This window comes from Zalophus californianus, chromosome 1 (genome assembly GCF_009762305.2).
Source record: "Zalophus californianus isolate mZalCal1 chromosome 1, mZalCal1.pri.v2, whole genome shotgun sequence".
In the NCBI taxonomy this organism is placed as follows: Eukaryota; Metazoa; Chordata; class Mammalia; order Carnivora; family Otariidae; genus Zalophus; species Zalophus californianus.
Genome location: NC_045595.1, coordinates 24,900,793 through 24,916,861, shown reverse-complemented (window position 1 = coordinate 24,916,861; position 16,069 = coordinate 24,900,793). Strand labels below are relative to the sequence as shown.

Genomic DNA, 16,069 nt, shown 5'->3' with positions numbered 1-16,069 from the left:
GCACAGTTTATATTCCATAGATTGGTAGGAGTAGCTCGTGGAGTGGGACTGGACTGTAGGGTGGAGTTATGTTGTCCGTAATTAACCTTGACATTTTCCTTCCTTTTTTTTTTTTTTTAACCCTCTAGGAGCCTAGTAATAAACGTGTCAAACCCCTTTCCAGAGTCACATCACTAGCAAACCTCATCCCACCCGTGAAGGCCACACCATTAAAGCGCTTCAGCCAAACCCTGCAGGTAAGGAGGACACTGTGGGTTTGTGTTTGCAGCAAACCATGTTGTGTGGGAGGGGTCATTGCTGCTCTCCCCAGAACCTCCCCTGAGATCTGAACCAATGCTTATTTCAGCAGAAGAGAGCAAACAAGGGAACTGAAAGGAAGAAAGATGTGCTTTCCAGTTGTAAACTGGGGTCAGATGGAGTCCTTTGAGGGCTGACTTGAGGAGTCATCTCTGCTGGATCTTTCCTCAGAGTCCTATACCCCATCCATATGCACACTCACAGGATTGGTCCTAAAGTATCTATGGGCTTCCTAAGAAAACCAGCAGGTGACATGAGCTGGAAGGTAGGAGAGTCTAGTGCTTAGACCAGGGTCAGCAGATGACAGCATGAGGAGAAAAATTCAGCCTGCCCCCTGTTTTCTTATGGTACACAAGCTGAGAATGGTTTTTCCTTTTAAAATGACTGGGGCAAAAGTCAAAAGAGGAACAATATTTCATGACACTTGAAAATTATATGACACTCAAATTTCAGTGTCCATTCAGTAAAGATTTGTTGGAAAACAGGCATGCCTCAATATTTATGTACCGCCTGTGGTTGCTTTTCCATTCCAGTGGCACAGTCAAGGACAGAGACCATATTACACACAAGGCCCAAATATTTACTATCTGGCCCCTTTACAGACAATGTTTCCTGACTCCTGGCTTAGAGGAAAGGCCCTGTAGTGGAAGTACTTCAGTTCTGATCTTGGCTCTGTGCCCCAGAGACTTTGTGACCTTGGGCAGGTGACTTAATGTCTCTAGGTCTTGCTTTTATTCCTAATGGGTAAATTGGGGGTAATGCCACAGCTTCTTTAGAATAGAATCATTGTAAAGATTTATAAGATAGTGCATTTAAAGTCCTTAGTATTGGGACGACTGGGTGGCTCAGTCAGTTAAGTGTCTGCCTTCGGCTCAGATCGTGATCCCAGGGTCCTGGGATCGAGTCCTGCATCGGGCTCCCTGCTCAGTAGGAGCCTGCTTCTCCCTCTCCTGCTCCCCTTGCTTGTGCTTGCACACTCTCTCTCTGTCAAATAAATAAATTAAATCTTTAAAAAAAGTAGTCTTTGAAAAGAAATAAAGTCCTTAGTGTTTATAAGATAGTGCATTTAAAGGGCTATATTGCCAACAAAACTATACTATGCCCTTTGTTAGCAATCACTAATTTACTAATTAGTTGGCTAAGTAGTAGATACTAGCTACTATAATAATTCTTTGGTAAACAAGTGGCTAGAGTTGTTCTAAAATTCCCAATAAAGTTTATCTTTTTTATTTTATTATGTTAATCACCATACATTACATCATTAGTTTTTGACATAATGTTCCATGATTCATTGTTTGCGTATAACACCCAGTGCTCCATGCAGTACGTGCCCTCTTTAATACCCATCACCAGGCTAACCCATCCCCGCACTCTCTCCCCGCTAGAACCCTCAGTTTGTTTCTCAGAGTCCATAGTCTCTCATGGTTTAAGGTGAATATTGAGATTTGTCCAAGGCCTTGGACCAAATTTCATAATCATAAAAATCCTCTTGCAGATTGAAGCCAACAAAAGCCATGCCATGAAAAGGCTTACCTTGTTTAGCTGAGAAGTGGTCTTGAGTCTGCCATTCCTTACTTGTCCTGAATACTTTTGCTTAGCAGTATCTTTATCTTGGCTTTCTGAGTTATTAAGAAAACTGTGGACCAGAACCCAAGGCATGTCCTATGCTATGAAAATCTATGATTTGAGGACTATTTTAGGTCTCCCTCACCCCCTACTGCCATTGCTTCTGCACCATTCAGCCAACATGCCATGATTCTGCACAGCCCAGGCTGTGCTTTACATTTCCCTATGGATGCTCTCCTCCTTCGGTGCTTATTCCCTGCCCTGTCCATTCCTCTGTTAGCTCTCCTCAGTTTCTCCTGAACGAATACCTCATCACCTAATTAGCTATAGGTTTGGCTCTGTTTCTCTCAGTGCTTGGGCCTGTGGGCCCTTGCTTATCCCCTGATCCCCTTTGTGGGAGAATGGAGAAGAAAAAGAAATAAGGTCATCTGGGGGAGCCAGATGAAGGGCTTTGAAGCTAGTGAAGAAAAATGTGTTTACCTTCTCTCCCCCATGACCAGTCCCTCAGCCCTCTGGCCAAGTTCATCACCGGCTTCCCCTGGAAGATTCATCACTGCCCTAGTCCTGCACATCTGGTCTTTTGCTGAGTTCTGCTTTTTGAAAATTCTTTAGCCTGTCTACTGCCATTTCACCCTTTCCTTTCCATCCCAGTGGCTGGGGCTCAAGGTCACTCTATAGTTATTTCCGTCCTTGACTATGAGACCTCTGTGCTGCCAGCCATGTCTTCCCATTGGCTCTCCTAGGACAGTCGGACCTCTTCCCTGGGAAGGCCCTCACTCATTCTGTAAGCCTTGGGTGGGCCCTCATCACACACGAGGCTCTACATCCTGCCCTCATGTTGCTTACATTTTGCACAGAGTTGCCTTCTGGTGATTCATGGCCACATTTGGCTCTCAAATTGTGTTTTGTTTGGCTGTGAGGGGTTTTGAGCTAACATATGAAAATCCAAACGATCCGTATAAGAATTTGGAATTCCACGGGCACCTGGGTGGCTCGATCAGTTGAGCATCTGACTCTTAATTTCAGGCCAGGTCATGATCTCAGGGTCGTGGGATCAAGCCCCGCATCGGGCTCTGTGTTGGGCTTGGAGCTTGCTTGGGATTCTCTCTCTCTTCCACTCCCTCTGCCTCTCCCCTTGCTTGTACACACTCTCTAAATTAATTAATTAAATCTTTTTTAAAAAGATTTTATTTATTTATTTGACAGAGAGAGACACAGCGAGAGAGGGAACACAAGCAGGGGGAGTGGGAGAGGGAGAAGCAGGCTTCCTGCTGAGCAGGGAGCCCGATGCGGGGCTCGATCCCAGGACCCTGGGATCATGACCTGAGCCGAAGGCAGACGCTTAACAGCTGAGCCACTCAGGCACCCCTAATTAATTAAATCTTTTAAAAAAGAATTTAAGTTCTGGCTTCTTTTAAAGAATTGAAAAGCACGGCAGTGCTGGGCCCGTGTTGCTACATGGTAATAATGAGCTGGATCTGGGTAGCCAGCCAATTGTCACCTACAAATGTCCCCACCTCTCCCAATTGTCCTTCCAATACCTGACCCTTTGACTCACTGTCATCACCTTGCCTGGCCTGTAGACTCCATGTTTATGCTCCTAGGTCTCGGGACAGCTTGCTCTGTGCCTCCCGCGACAGCCCAGACCTGACTGTGTGTTGCGATAAGATCCTCCATTGTTGTACCCTCAAAACCTTTCCTTTGGCTTCCCAGGCAGCCTTTATTCCTCCTCTCCTGTCTCTGCCCTACAGATATTACGCTAGGAAGCCTTCAGGAAATATCTGGTCATCTTGAAAATTTGCACTGACCTAGAGAACTGGGACAGAAAGAAATCAAGCCATGTCTGAAATCCAACAGACTGAGGCCAAACAAGGATGAGAAAGCCAGACCCAAGGGAGGGATCTGACATGTGGAAATTGGTTTCTAAAACCTCAAAGATATTTTTTTTTGGCAAAATAATTTTTTATTTTACTTTTTTCAAATATAATGATAAATAGCTAACTCCAGGCTCCATTTATAGGACAGAAACAAGCCAGCAGAAGCAGAATGGTAATTCATAACGATTGTGTACATGGACACAGAGAGAACATGAGCACTGTGCTTATGTTGTGAGTGTGTCCTTGGTGGGGGGCGGTCAGTGAATGGAACTATGCCCCTGTGTGCAGTTAGACAGCCGTGTTTGCAGGATGATCTGCAAAGCAGAGAGAATGCTCTCTTGCCCCACAAATATCTCCCTCTTGGTCACCTTGATGCATGCAGTGCATGTTTTGCAGAATTATTTCCAGCCTGCATCTCAGTAACTGCCCCATGACTTTATTGCTTCCCTCTTTAGCTAGAAGGGGATAGGGTGCTAATGTGATCTGAGGAGCAGGAAGGAGGGGAAGCAGGAGGCCCCAAAGGGATACTCCGTGGCCTGTCTTCACATTCTCTTCCGTTTTGTGCTCAGTGGTCTTCGTGCCTGTTCCAAAAGGGGAGGAACAAAAAACAAGGAGAGTGGGGTAGAGGCTGCCCCAAACCTCTCAGCATTCATTCTTCACTCATAGGTGTTTATTATATATGCCTCTTCTACTTCCAAAAACAACTCGAGGCTGCAATCGAGCAGCTTGGTTCTCTGTCACAGTATCCCTTGTCCCTGGTGCTGGCCTCATAGAGACATATATATCCCTTTCAGTGTCCAGTTATGTCTGAGGTTGGGTTCCTTTTATTATAGAAGAGATGACTTAGGCCCAAACACTCAACCACAATACTTTAATCAATAATGGAGCACTTAGCAGTCCTTCCTCTGGCTCCTCAGGAGACCCCAGGTTAGCTCAGAAGGATATCAGGACAGCTCGTGGCTAGCAGCTTTTCCAAAAAGGTTAAAACCCCAGCCACAAATGGGAGTGGTCCTTGCAGCAACAGTTCAACCAGACACTGCAGAACTTGTTCTCTCTTGCCTCTCCTGTGCCCCATATAGACTGGGGGCTCGGGCCCCAGCACAAAGACAGCATTTGTGGAAGTTGGAGAGGGACAGCCTCTGCCTGGCCTTCTGTCTCTGTCTGACCGGGAAGTGAGTGCTACTGATAGACTGGAGCACAGATGTCTGCATCCCTGTGGGCCTAAAAATCTCCTCAGTGGCCTACCGGAGAGAAAAACGTGGTCTGGCTCTGAAAGGGGCCTGCATGTACCCCTCCTGTGCAGTGAGGACAGTGAGCTCGCCGTGGGCGAGTTGCTGAGCCCTGCCTCTCCCCACCCCCGGCCCTGCACAGCTGGTAGACGCATTTGAGCTGGGGCCAGTGCTGGGGCCCATGCGTGCTACGGAATACTGTGTTCACAGCACTGTAGTTGAGGCCTGCATTCTCTCTGAACATGAGCTTCATTTCTTTTCCATTATAAAAGTATAGGTTCAGTATGGAAAAATACAAAAAAAGGAGAAAGAGAAAAGATTCCACTGCAAAACAACCTGTTAGTATTTTAATAATTTCCTTCCAGTGTTATTTCTAGGTATATCTGCATAACTTACATACTCTGAACCTCATTTGGGGTTACTCACAGTGTATCCAGCCTTATCTTGTCTGATCTGTTCACTCTTGGATTGAAATCTCCCATGGGGATCTGCATGGTCAGTTTCTCTTGGCGTTTCTATTGGTCTTGGCCTTAACGTATTTCCAAGCTATGCTGTTAGGCATGTAAAGGTTCCTCTCATTATTGTTACAGCCTCTTGGGGGGAGTTGTACCTCTCATTAAGGTTCAGTAACCCTCTTCATTTCTTTTAATGCTTTTTGTCTTGAGTTATGTCTCTCTCTTTTTTTTTTTTTTTGGATTTTGCATTTTGCATTTTGCCTGGTTTCTCCCATCTCTTTTATTAGCATCCTTTCTTTGTCCTTTAGCTGGATCAGAATTCAGTTATGGCTTAAGGAAAATATTATATCACTTTTCCAAGTTATTCTTGGAAAATATGATCTTAAGGGACCAAGTTATATTATTCCAATGTGTTGATGTAACTTACTTTATATAACCGGTCGCCTATTAATGGTTATTTAGGTTGTGAATATTTTTTATATTATCGAATAACTCTGTATTGAATGTCTTTTGAAGACATTTGTCCTATTTTTTAAAAGTACCTTCCAGGGGTGCCTGGGTGGCTCAGTTGTTAAGCATCTGCCTTCGGCTCAGGTCATGGTCCCAGGGTCCTGGGATCGAGTCCTGCATCAGGCTCCCTGCTCAGCGGGATGCCTACTTCTCCCTCTCGCACTCCCCCTGCTTGTGTTCCCTCTCTCACTGTGTCTCTCTCTGTCAAATAAATAAAATCTTTAAAAGAAAAACTAAAAAAATAAAAATAAAAGTATCTTCCAATTGTGCTTTCTTTTCTGATTATAGAACATATTTTTAAAATTGAAAAATAGAAACACAGAAAAGGGAATAAAAGTCACTTGTAACCCCACCGACCCATCATTAAATATCTTATATAACATTTTGGTGTATACTCAATCTTCTCTTTTACAATATACCTGCATGTGGTTTTTTTTTTATTTTTTATTGTTATGTTAATCACCATACATTACATCATTAGTTTTTGCATGTTTTTTTTAAACAAAATCCTAATCATATGTGTATGTGTATATACTATTTTTTATATATGTACTATCTTTTAACATGTTTTTGTCTTAACAGTATAAAATAACCTTACAGTATGAGAATACACTTTCATGTCATTAAGTATTTTTCACAAACCCAATTCTTAATGAATTCGTATAGTATTTCATCAAAAGGATATACCAGGTATTGATTATTCACTCTTGTTGAACATTTAAGTTCTTTCCATTTTTCTACCCTTAGAGATGATACTGCTTTAAACATCCTGATTGCAAACCTTATGTGTGTCTGTATTCCTTCCTTTCCTTCGATGATATTCCCAGAAATGGAATTCTGGTCAAGTGATGTAAACTCAAGGCATCTGATGTCTCTAGAGTCAGGCCTCTCTTTCTGGTGTGTACCTGTCTTGGGCAGAATTACTCCTCTGTGTTCTCACATCCCAGTTCTAGACTTGTAGTCACATTTTCCCCTCTCTTTTCCCACCGTTTTTTGCCTGCTGGGACATCTTCACAGGATAGCCCTTCCTGGGGGCCCCTTGACTTTCCACACAGAACAAGGTTGTATCTTACTTTGACAGAAATTGACAGTTACTGTTATTATTGCGTTTATTACTAGGAAAGGTAGCCATTGCTCTTCCTAGGGGCTCTCCAGGAGCTGGCAGTGGGTGCCCACCTAGTAATATTACATAATAACTGGACTACTTCACAACAGAATATCAGCCCTCCCCCACTTATATCCCCTTGGGGAGGATCGTTGTGGCTTAGGAAGGGTTTCTGGTACCACAGTCTCTTATTGCTCCATTCCTGAGCCCTTAGATCTGCAGAGTATTTCATTTCACTGAGATGCAGCAGAAAATGGGATATAATGGTGTTCTGCATTTATTATTCATTTTATCTACTGTGTTATTTGTTCTGCTCTAGACTTGTTGGGGGAGGTAATCCGTATGCAAAAGGAGACAGGGCCTACTCTTGAGAAGGATAAAATCTACTTGTTAAACTTGTCTAGGGGCACATGGGTGGCTCAGTCCGTTAAGTGTCTGCCTTCAGCTCAGGTCATGATTCCGGAGTCCCAAAACTGAGCCCCATGTCAGGCTCCCTGCTCAGCGGGGAGCCTGCTTCTCCCTCTGCCCCTCACCCTGCTCGTGCTTTCTCTCTCTCTCGCTCTCTCATTCTCAAATAAATAAATAAATTTTTTTAAAAAATTGTTTAAAAAAACTTGTCTAAGATATATCAGCAAATAAAAAAAGGAAATTTGAAACCATTGTATCCCAATTAATAATATGCATCCATAATAGTATATGGATAGTAAACTAAGAATATCATCAAATTCTTAATAGTGGTTCTCTCTTGGGAATACAAGTATAAGAGACTTGGACAGTTCTTTTGTTTTCTGTCTTATGTTCTCCTTTTTTTTTCCTAATACATAAGAATTACAAATCAGTAGAGGATGAATAAACAGGCTGGATCTATTGACTTTTATTTTTTACATTACATATCTCTATCATGCTTAAATTTTAAAAATAATTATATATTATCTTTGCAACCAAATAAAAATGTGTAAGATTTTAAAATCTTATAAAATATACTAGAGAGAGGAAACTTAGTAATGGCTGGGTTGTTGGGGCCAGGGCAATGGGTAAAGGAAGGCTACCTGGCAAGTGTGGAAGGATTTGTGTTGGGCCTGGAATGGCTCAGAGCTGATGAGGGGAAGGGAAGGAGGGCATTTCAATCTTGAGGAAGGAGCATGAGAAGAGACTGATGCCATCTAGTTTGAGACTTAAGTAGGAAGAGTACCCAAGCCCATGTGCTTAATTCCCATGTGCTCAAAACCATGACTTTCTTCTCCAAGGACCTCAAACTTAGTCTCTTGGTCCAAGGTCATACACTTTCTATAACTCACAAAAAGTTTTTGATCCTAAGTTATCTGGAAGATATGGAAATAAGCTTGGGGTGGGGTGTGTGTGGGTGTGTGTGTGTGTGTGTGTGTGTGTGTGTGTGTGTGTGTGTGTGTGTTGGAAGAAGCAACCAGAAATCACATTGCCTTGCAGTCTGGAAAGAAAGGGTATACCTAGGAAGTGAGCTGTATTCCACATCAAGAGGAACTCCTTACTTTCTGTTGATCTTTACTATTCCTGGAGTTAGACCACTGTCATAGTTGACTATTGTAATTTAAAGCTTGTCTTTTTTTATTTAGTAATAACAACCTCCACTAGTTGAGTATTTACAATGAGCCAGGTTCTGTGCATAGTACTTTACATTCGTGGCTTTATTTCATCTTTTCCATAACAATGCAAGGTAGGATTTAGCACCACTTTATAGGGGAGGAATCTGAAGGCTGAAAAACGTGCCCTAAGTCACGCAGGCGGTGAGTGCTGGAGCTGGGATCCTGCAGGGTTTTCACAGCGGCTCTCCTGGAGCCAGCTTCTGCAAAAAAGTCAGCTGGTCGTAATAAAGCCTGTAGTTTGCCAGGATCTAAAAATGATGACCAGACTTTTGGTCTGAAGCATCACACCTCACTGTTGTTCCTTACTCTTTGTCTATGTGGCAGGGAGAGTCAACATTTCCATTTCAGCTCGTGGAATATTGTATCTGAATATTATTGTGCAAAAGCCATTTTATGGTGCCTAATGAAGAGGTTGGGCTGCTGTCCCAAGCCTCTGGAAGGCTTCCTAAATTTTGGGTAGAACTAAGAAAATTGTATGATATTTTCCCCACACCGGAACCAAATATTTTCTTCCACTTTTCATTCATTCTACTCAGAATCTCTCTCAGCTACAGAAAGACTTCCTGCCCTGGGTCTATGGGGTTTGATTTTTTTCTTTTATTGTGAATTGACTGGGTGCCTTTTTACCGTGTTTTTAATGTGCATTAATCTGAATCAAATCCAAATATGATTATATGATTTTATGTTTATAGCACCACTTCAAACTCCATATTCATGGTCTTGCATGGTCTACTGATTTCATTTTCTCTTAGTTAATATCTCTTACGGAAAAATCTGGAAAATGTAGAGACGTATGGAGATGAAAATAAAAACATCCATAGTCCATCATCTAGGGGTAACATCTATTAACACATTGTATTTTAAGTAGGGATCTTCCGTTTCTTATTTAACTCTACATGTGAGACTTTCCCAATATCATTAAGCTTTTCTTAAAATAATGTTTCTAACAAACATATTCCATTTTTTTATTACACTGTAATTTATTCAGCTATGCTCTGTTGGTCACTTTAGGCTGTTTCTAGATCTTTTGCTTTTATAAGCAGCACTGTGCTGCTGAAGGTTTTCTCCTATAGGTTATCCTAATAGAGGTCCCCAAGGAGTCATTTGGTCCAAGTAATTCAAAGATATGTCTGCTGTTTGCTAATGAATGAAAACATATGTAAACCAGCACTAATGGTATAGCAATGCAGCCAATGGTATGATAACACTGATAGGTAACATCCATCTCCTGTTGCCCACATACCAGGCACTTGGCTAAGCCCTTGACATTTTTTATCTTTTATATTTTATGTAATCCTCACTACAACTTTGTGAGGTACTCATTACTCTGCCCTTCTACAGATAAGGAAACTGAGAGGGTGCCCGGATGGCTCATTCAGTTAAGTGTCTGACTCTTGGTTTGGGCTCGGGTCATGATCTTGGGGTCCTGAGATCAAGCCCTGCTTCAGGCTTGCACTGGGCAAATAAATAAATAAATAAATAAAATAAAATCTCTAAAAAAAAAAAAAAAAACCACACACACACAGATGAGGAAACTAACATCCAGAGAGATTAACTTCCCCAAGGTCCCTCAGCTACTGAGATGACTTCAAGCCATGTCTGTTTTACTCCAAAGCCTGGGTTCTTAACCCAAATCCATGTTTTATAGTCAAAAGACTAGACTCCGTTCCTATCCCCACACTTACCTTGGGCCAGTCACTAAATCTCTTGGTGCTCAGATTTCTCATCTATTAAAAAGGGCAAAAATGCAAGAACCTGTCCAGTTGCCTCTCCCAAGACTAGCATGAGGGTCAGAAGTAATGAAAGCTACAAAACTGAGAAGTGTTATTTCTCAATTTAAGTTAATTGCTCTAATCAAGCCTTCCATAAGAGACTCCTCCAAGATGTTCTTCAAGAACATTTTCTAATCCCAGCCATAACTACTGTACATTTTGGCTTAATCCATTATAGTAGCAACATAGAAACCCATTTTCCTCTGACAGTCCCACCCTAACCTCCAATCCATTTAATAATAAAGCATGTTACAAAATAGTAATGGTAACTGCAGAGAATTTCCCTAGCTTGACCTCTCTTTATTGGAGCCTGTTATCTTTAGCTGTAGAGACCTTCTGTTTTTGGAAGAGGGCAAGGGAGCACCCCGCTGAACAGGCGGCATTAACAAATTAAATCTGTTCCGTCATGCCTCACCTGCTGGGTTTACATTTCCTCTGACACATGTAAAGGGTCCCTCTTTTCCCGCCTGACAGACAGTCCCCTTGGCACCTGCAGCATCTTTTCCACGTATCCAGCTCAGGCATATATACAAGCACTCATTTCCTAAATGTGCATCATCTGTGCCTGTTCTAGCTATTGTTATTTTAGCTGCCAGTAATTATGAGCTTTAGGTTTTTGACTCATTTGCTGAGCTGGATTCCCTCATGGAAACTGTTGCTTGTCCTGGAACATTTTTCATTCCCCACACCCAGAGGGATCTATGTACATGTTTCTGTTTTTATGCCATCCCTCCCAAGGCTGGGTCTCTCCTAGTCAGCATGGACTGATGTTTCTCACCCCAGGGGACATTCAGCAATGGAGGTGTTTTGGTTGTCACAGTGGGGATGCAGGCACTACTGGCATCTAAGGGTTAGTGATAAGGATGCTGCTAAACATCCTACAAGAACAGGACAGCTCCTCACAGTAATGAATTTTCTGGTTCAAAATGTTACTGGTGGCAAGGTTTAGAATCTCTGTCATGGACTGAGAAGTAGCCTGAAAGTCTCTTATTTGGGCACATGCTTCCTACCACACTCTGAATCTTAGAGTAGGGGAAGCAGGATAAGATATTGGTTAAAACTGTCAGCAGGGGCCTGAGTTTGGAGGGGCTGGGAACTGAAATAGACCAGACCTATGTCATCATTCTGAGTTCACCATTGACCTGGGTTTAAATTCTGGAGCACCGGGACGCCTGGGTGGCTCATTTGGTTAGACGACTGCCTTCGGCTCAGGTCATGATCCCAGGGTCCTGGGATCGAGCCCCACATCGGGCTCCCTGCTTGGCCAGGAGCCTGCTTCTCCCCCTCCCACTCCCCCTGCTTGTGTTCCCTCTCACACTGTCTCTCTCTCTCTCTCTCTCTCAAATAAATAAAATCTTTTATTAATTAATTAATTAATTAATTCTGGAGCACCATTCATTAGCTGTATGACCTTCAGCCAAGTGTTACCCTTTCTGAGCCTCTGGTTTCCTCATCTGTAAAATAGGGCTAGCAATCCTTACTTCTTGGTTATACAAGGTTCTAAAGCTCCCCTCACCATGCCCAGCACATACAAGCATGCCATTCATTCATGAAGCAAAATTGTTGAGCTCCTACTATGTGCCAGTTGCTAATAAGTCCATCAGTGAACAGAACAGATAGATATCCTTGCCTTCCAGGAGCTTACCCTCTATTGGGAGGAAACAGACATGTCAGAAACCAGTAAATGACGTCACACAGCACATGGTGAAAATAGAGGAAAATAAAGCAGGAGAAGGGGGATGGGCACTGGAAGGGACATAGCTGTTCTCCTCCCTCAACAGGCATCCTCTTCTTTGGGGTTTTTCTCCTAGCAGTAGTAACGTGTTCTTTCCCCAGCTCCAATCCTCTCATCTAATTGCGCCCAGTTGTACTGAGGACTGGGAGAGGTGTAGGTCATGGTGTATGGTCTTAAATACTTGTCCATGGCTTGGCTCTGGTTGGCTATCAGCTGTCTCAGGGCTGGCCATGCCAACCACACACCTGACCAGCATTCTTTATTGCATTTTTGGGACTCTTCAGCATCCTTCCCCTTTCTAAGTGGAGTTAAAAATAAATGTTTCTTTTAATCCAGACCAACCAAAAGGGTTACTCTGATTGGTCAAAGAGCCACTCAGTCATTATTCCTAAAAAATAAGTAAATGCATTCCCTCTCCATAACTAGATTTAAACTCTTAGAGGACTGGGGCCCATATCACTGAAACCTCCCCCCAGTGCATGATTTGCATATAAGTAGCAGGCATACGGCCCTCATGATAGAAAGAGATCACGTTTGAGAGCAAAACAGATCCGGTTTTGAATCCTGCCTGAGCAAGTGCCTTAGCCTCCGTGTCCTCATCAGTGAAGTGGGAATAAACCCCCACCGTGTGGGTGGTTGTGAGGATCAGAGAATTCATCAGAAGTGCTAAGTGTGGGCAGGCACATAAAGGCCCCTCTTTGATGTATGTGAACTTTGCCCAGTCCCTTCCCCCTTTGCTCCCAAGCCCACTACTCACTAAGGAAACACAAAACAAGGAATTCTTAATAATAGAGCTCACCTAGTATAGCTCACCTTTCTTTTCCCCCCCCACCCCCAACTACAACAGAAAAATATCTCCAGCTCTCTGGGAAATTTTTCAAGACATACATAAAAATATGCTCAGTCATGTTTTTCAAAAACATGAAACTGGAGTTAAGATATACAGCTGACCCTTGAACAATGCAAGGGTTAGGGACAATGACACCCCCCACACTCTGCAGAGAGATGAAAATCCATATATAACTTTTGACTCCCCCAAAACTTAACTACTTAATAGCCTGCTGCTGACCAGAAGCCTTACCAATAACATAAATAGCCAATTAACACATGTTTTGTATAAGTATTATATACAGTATTCTTACAATAATGTAAGCTGGTAAAAAGAAAATGTTATTAAAATCATAAGGAAGATGGGATGCCTGGGTGGCTCAGTTGGTTAAGTGTCTGCCTTCAGCTCAGGTCATGGTCCCAGGGACCTGGGATCGAGTCCCACATCGGGCTCCCTGCTCTGTGGGGAGCCTGCTTCTCCCTCTGCCTGCTGCTCCCCGTGCTTGTGCTCTCTCTCTCTGACAAATAAATAAATGAAATCTTTAAAAAATATTTAAAAATAAATAAAATCATAAGGAAGAGAAAATACATTTACAGTACTATGCCATATTTATTGGGAAAAAAAATCTGCATGTTAAATGGACCCTCAGAGTGCAAACCCCTGTTGTTTAAGGATCAGCTGTAGTTGTTTTCCCTATTAGATGAATAATAACATCTTGTTGATAGAATGTGAAAAAAGGTAATTCACATACCTTTCTGGGGACAATAAAGTTGAAACAGACTGGAGGTCAATTTGGCAAATTTGGAAATGCATGTCAAATGCTAAAATGTAGATATTTCTTAGACCAAGGAATTCTACTTAAGGAATCTGCCTTATAAAAATAGCACAAATACATAAAGGATGTTCACTAAAGCACTTTTTTTTAATAGCCAGACACTGGAAACGATTTTAATGTCCCATCAGTGGGAGGTTGATTAAATCCATGTGGTCCATCTGGACCATGGGATACTAACTCTGCACTCATTAAAGAGAAAGTGATTTTGGGGTGATGGAAATGTTTTGGAACTACACAGAGGTGGTGTTTATACAACATTGTGAATGTACTGAAGGCCACTGAATTGTTCACAAAAATGGTTAATTTATGTTATGTGAAATTTACCCCCATAAATTATTTTTTTGGAAGAATGAGTCAAATGCTAATACGAAGAGACATACTGTTGAGTGAGAAAACATTCTGTTTTCTGTGATTGTTGGCAAATGCATTTAAAAGGTCTGGAAAGATCTAGAACAGACTTAATAGCAATTACTTCTGGAAAGTAGACTTGGGAAAATGAGGGGATTTGTACTTAGTTTTACATACTTTTGTAATGTATGAAAATTTAAAGTTAGCATAAGTTACTTGAGAACTGGTGGTGAAGAGAGGGGAATTTTAAGTTGGTCAGGGGTTGAGTTGAAACTATTACAAGGTGGGCGGTTGATTCTCTCGAGTGAAAGTGGAAAATGTCTTTCATTTTGAATCTTATTTTTGTGTTTTCCTCTCTTTCTGCTCTTTAATTCCTGCCCCGGCTGTAATCAGAACCGAAAACTGAGATCAGTGAGTAACCTGATGACTCACTTTGCTTGTTTTGACCTTTCCGTGCCTGTGGCTAATTGATTCTGAGTGCGGAGGATCTGCAAGCATTAGTCTGGTCACTGTTTATAAGGGCCTGTTTTCAAGAGATCACAAGGATTTGCGATATACCATTAGTGAACCACGTATTTGGTGCAAGTTCTTTCTTGACCAGCATCGGGGATTGGTCCAATGATCATGAGCTCACTAATGAGCCCAGGGGCTCTTGGAAGCCTGTGCCAGCCTGAGGAACTCGTGTTGCTGCTTGTAAACAGCTAACTTCCTGCTTCAAGAAGGTTGTGATAATACCTTGAAGCCCCTTGGAAGTTTCTTTTTACATTTTTCATTTATTCATTTTTTTCTTGAATTATAAAAAATTTATAAAAACAGGATAATAAAATCACCTATCATGTCATCAGGCAAAAACAATAGAATTTTCTGGTGTTCCTTTTATATCTTTGTTCATGTGCTTTTTTTCATAACTAGAAACAGTATTCATATACAGATTTTAGTTCTGATTTTAACTTACATAGAAAGGATTTTTAAGGGCACCTGGGTGGCTCAGACGTTGGGCGTCTGCCTTCGGCTCAGGTCATGATCCCAGGGTCCTGGGATCAAGCCCTACATCGGGCTCCCTGCTCAGCGGAGAGCCTGCTTCTCCCTCTCCCACTCCCCCTGCTTGTATTCCTGGTCTCACTGTGTCTCTCTCTGTCAAATAAACAAAATCTTAAAAAAAAAAAAAAAGAAAGGATTTTTAGCTGTTAAAATAGTCTCAGAATTGTCTAATTGGCTAGATAGTATACCATCAAGCAGATGAATTATAACTTATTTAACAATGCCCTTATGTTGAATAGCTCCCTTAAAATTTTCTTTTCTTTCTTAAATTTTATTGTTGAATCTCAAAATATTTGGAAGCTGCCTTAGTCTAGCTCAGTGATGGCAACCTCATATGTCACATGCAAAATCAGTTCTTGCCCTCAGGAAGTTTATAGATCAGGGCAGGTGACCAGTACGTGTAATAAAATGTGATCATTGCTATATCAGAACTATGTGCAAATTGCTCTGGGAAAGTGGTCATGGTTTCTTAGAGGAGGAGTTTGAGTTATATCCTGAGGACACTTAGGAGTTAGCCAGCTAGTAAATGAAAGAAAAGCGTCCCAGGAAAAGAAGATTGCTTGAAGAAGTACAGAGGGACGGCAAAGCATAATGCATTTAGGAAATGGCAGATTGCCTAGTAGGGCTGGAGAATAGAGGGCTCACGGGTGAGGGGCAGGAGGTGATTCTAATTATATAGACCGTTGTCAGATTACAAGAGGTCTTCTATGCCAAACTGAGGAGTTGGAACTTCTGAAGGCCATACACATGTGGCCACAGCCATGTTTTACTAAGTAAGAATGTGGTTTTGAGCACAGCAACACCTTAATGCTTTGGCAAAGTTCCCAATAAGGGTGTTGAAATCTTCT

The 16,069-nt window shown here is 42.1% G+C and overlaps 1 protein-coding gene across 7 annotated transcripts in view; it reads left to right on the top strand.

Annotated features, from left to right (window-relative positions):
- The window catches only part of ARHGEF3 (Rho guanine nucleotide exchange factor 3), a 308,196-nt gene that overhangs the window by 264,364 nt on the left and 27,763 nt on the right, over positions 1-16,069 (top strand). For all 7 annotated transcript variants that reach the window (XR_003518294.2, XM_027585490.2, XM_027585491.2 and 4 more), the window contains one exon: positions 129-236. Coding sequence is in view for 6 of the 7 variants with exons in the window: in XM_027585490.2 (XP_027441291.1) it covers positions 129-236 (108 nt within the window). In the remaining variant the exon portion in view is untranslated. The remainder of the gene's footprint in view (positions 1-128; positions 237-16,069) is intronic.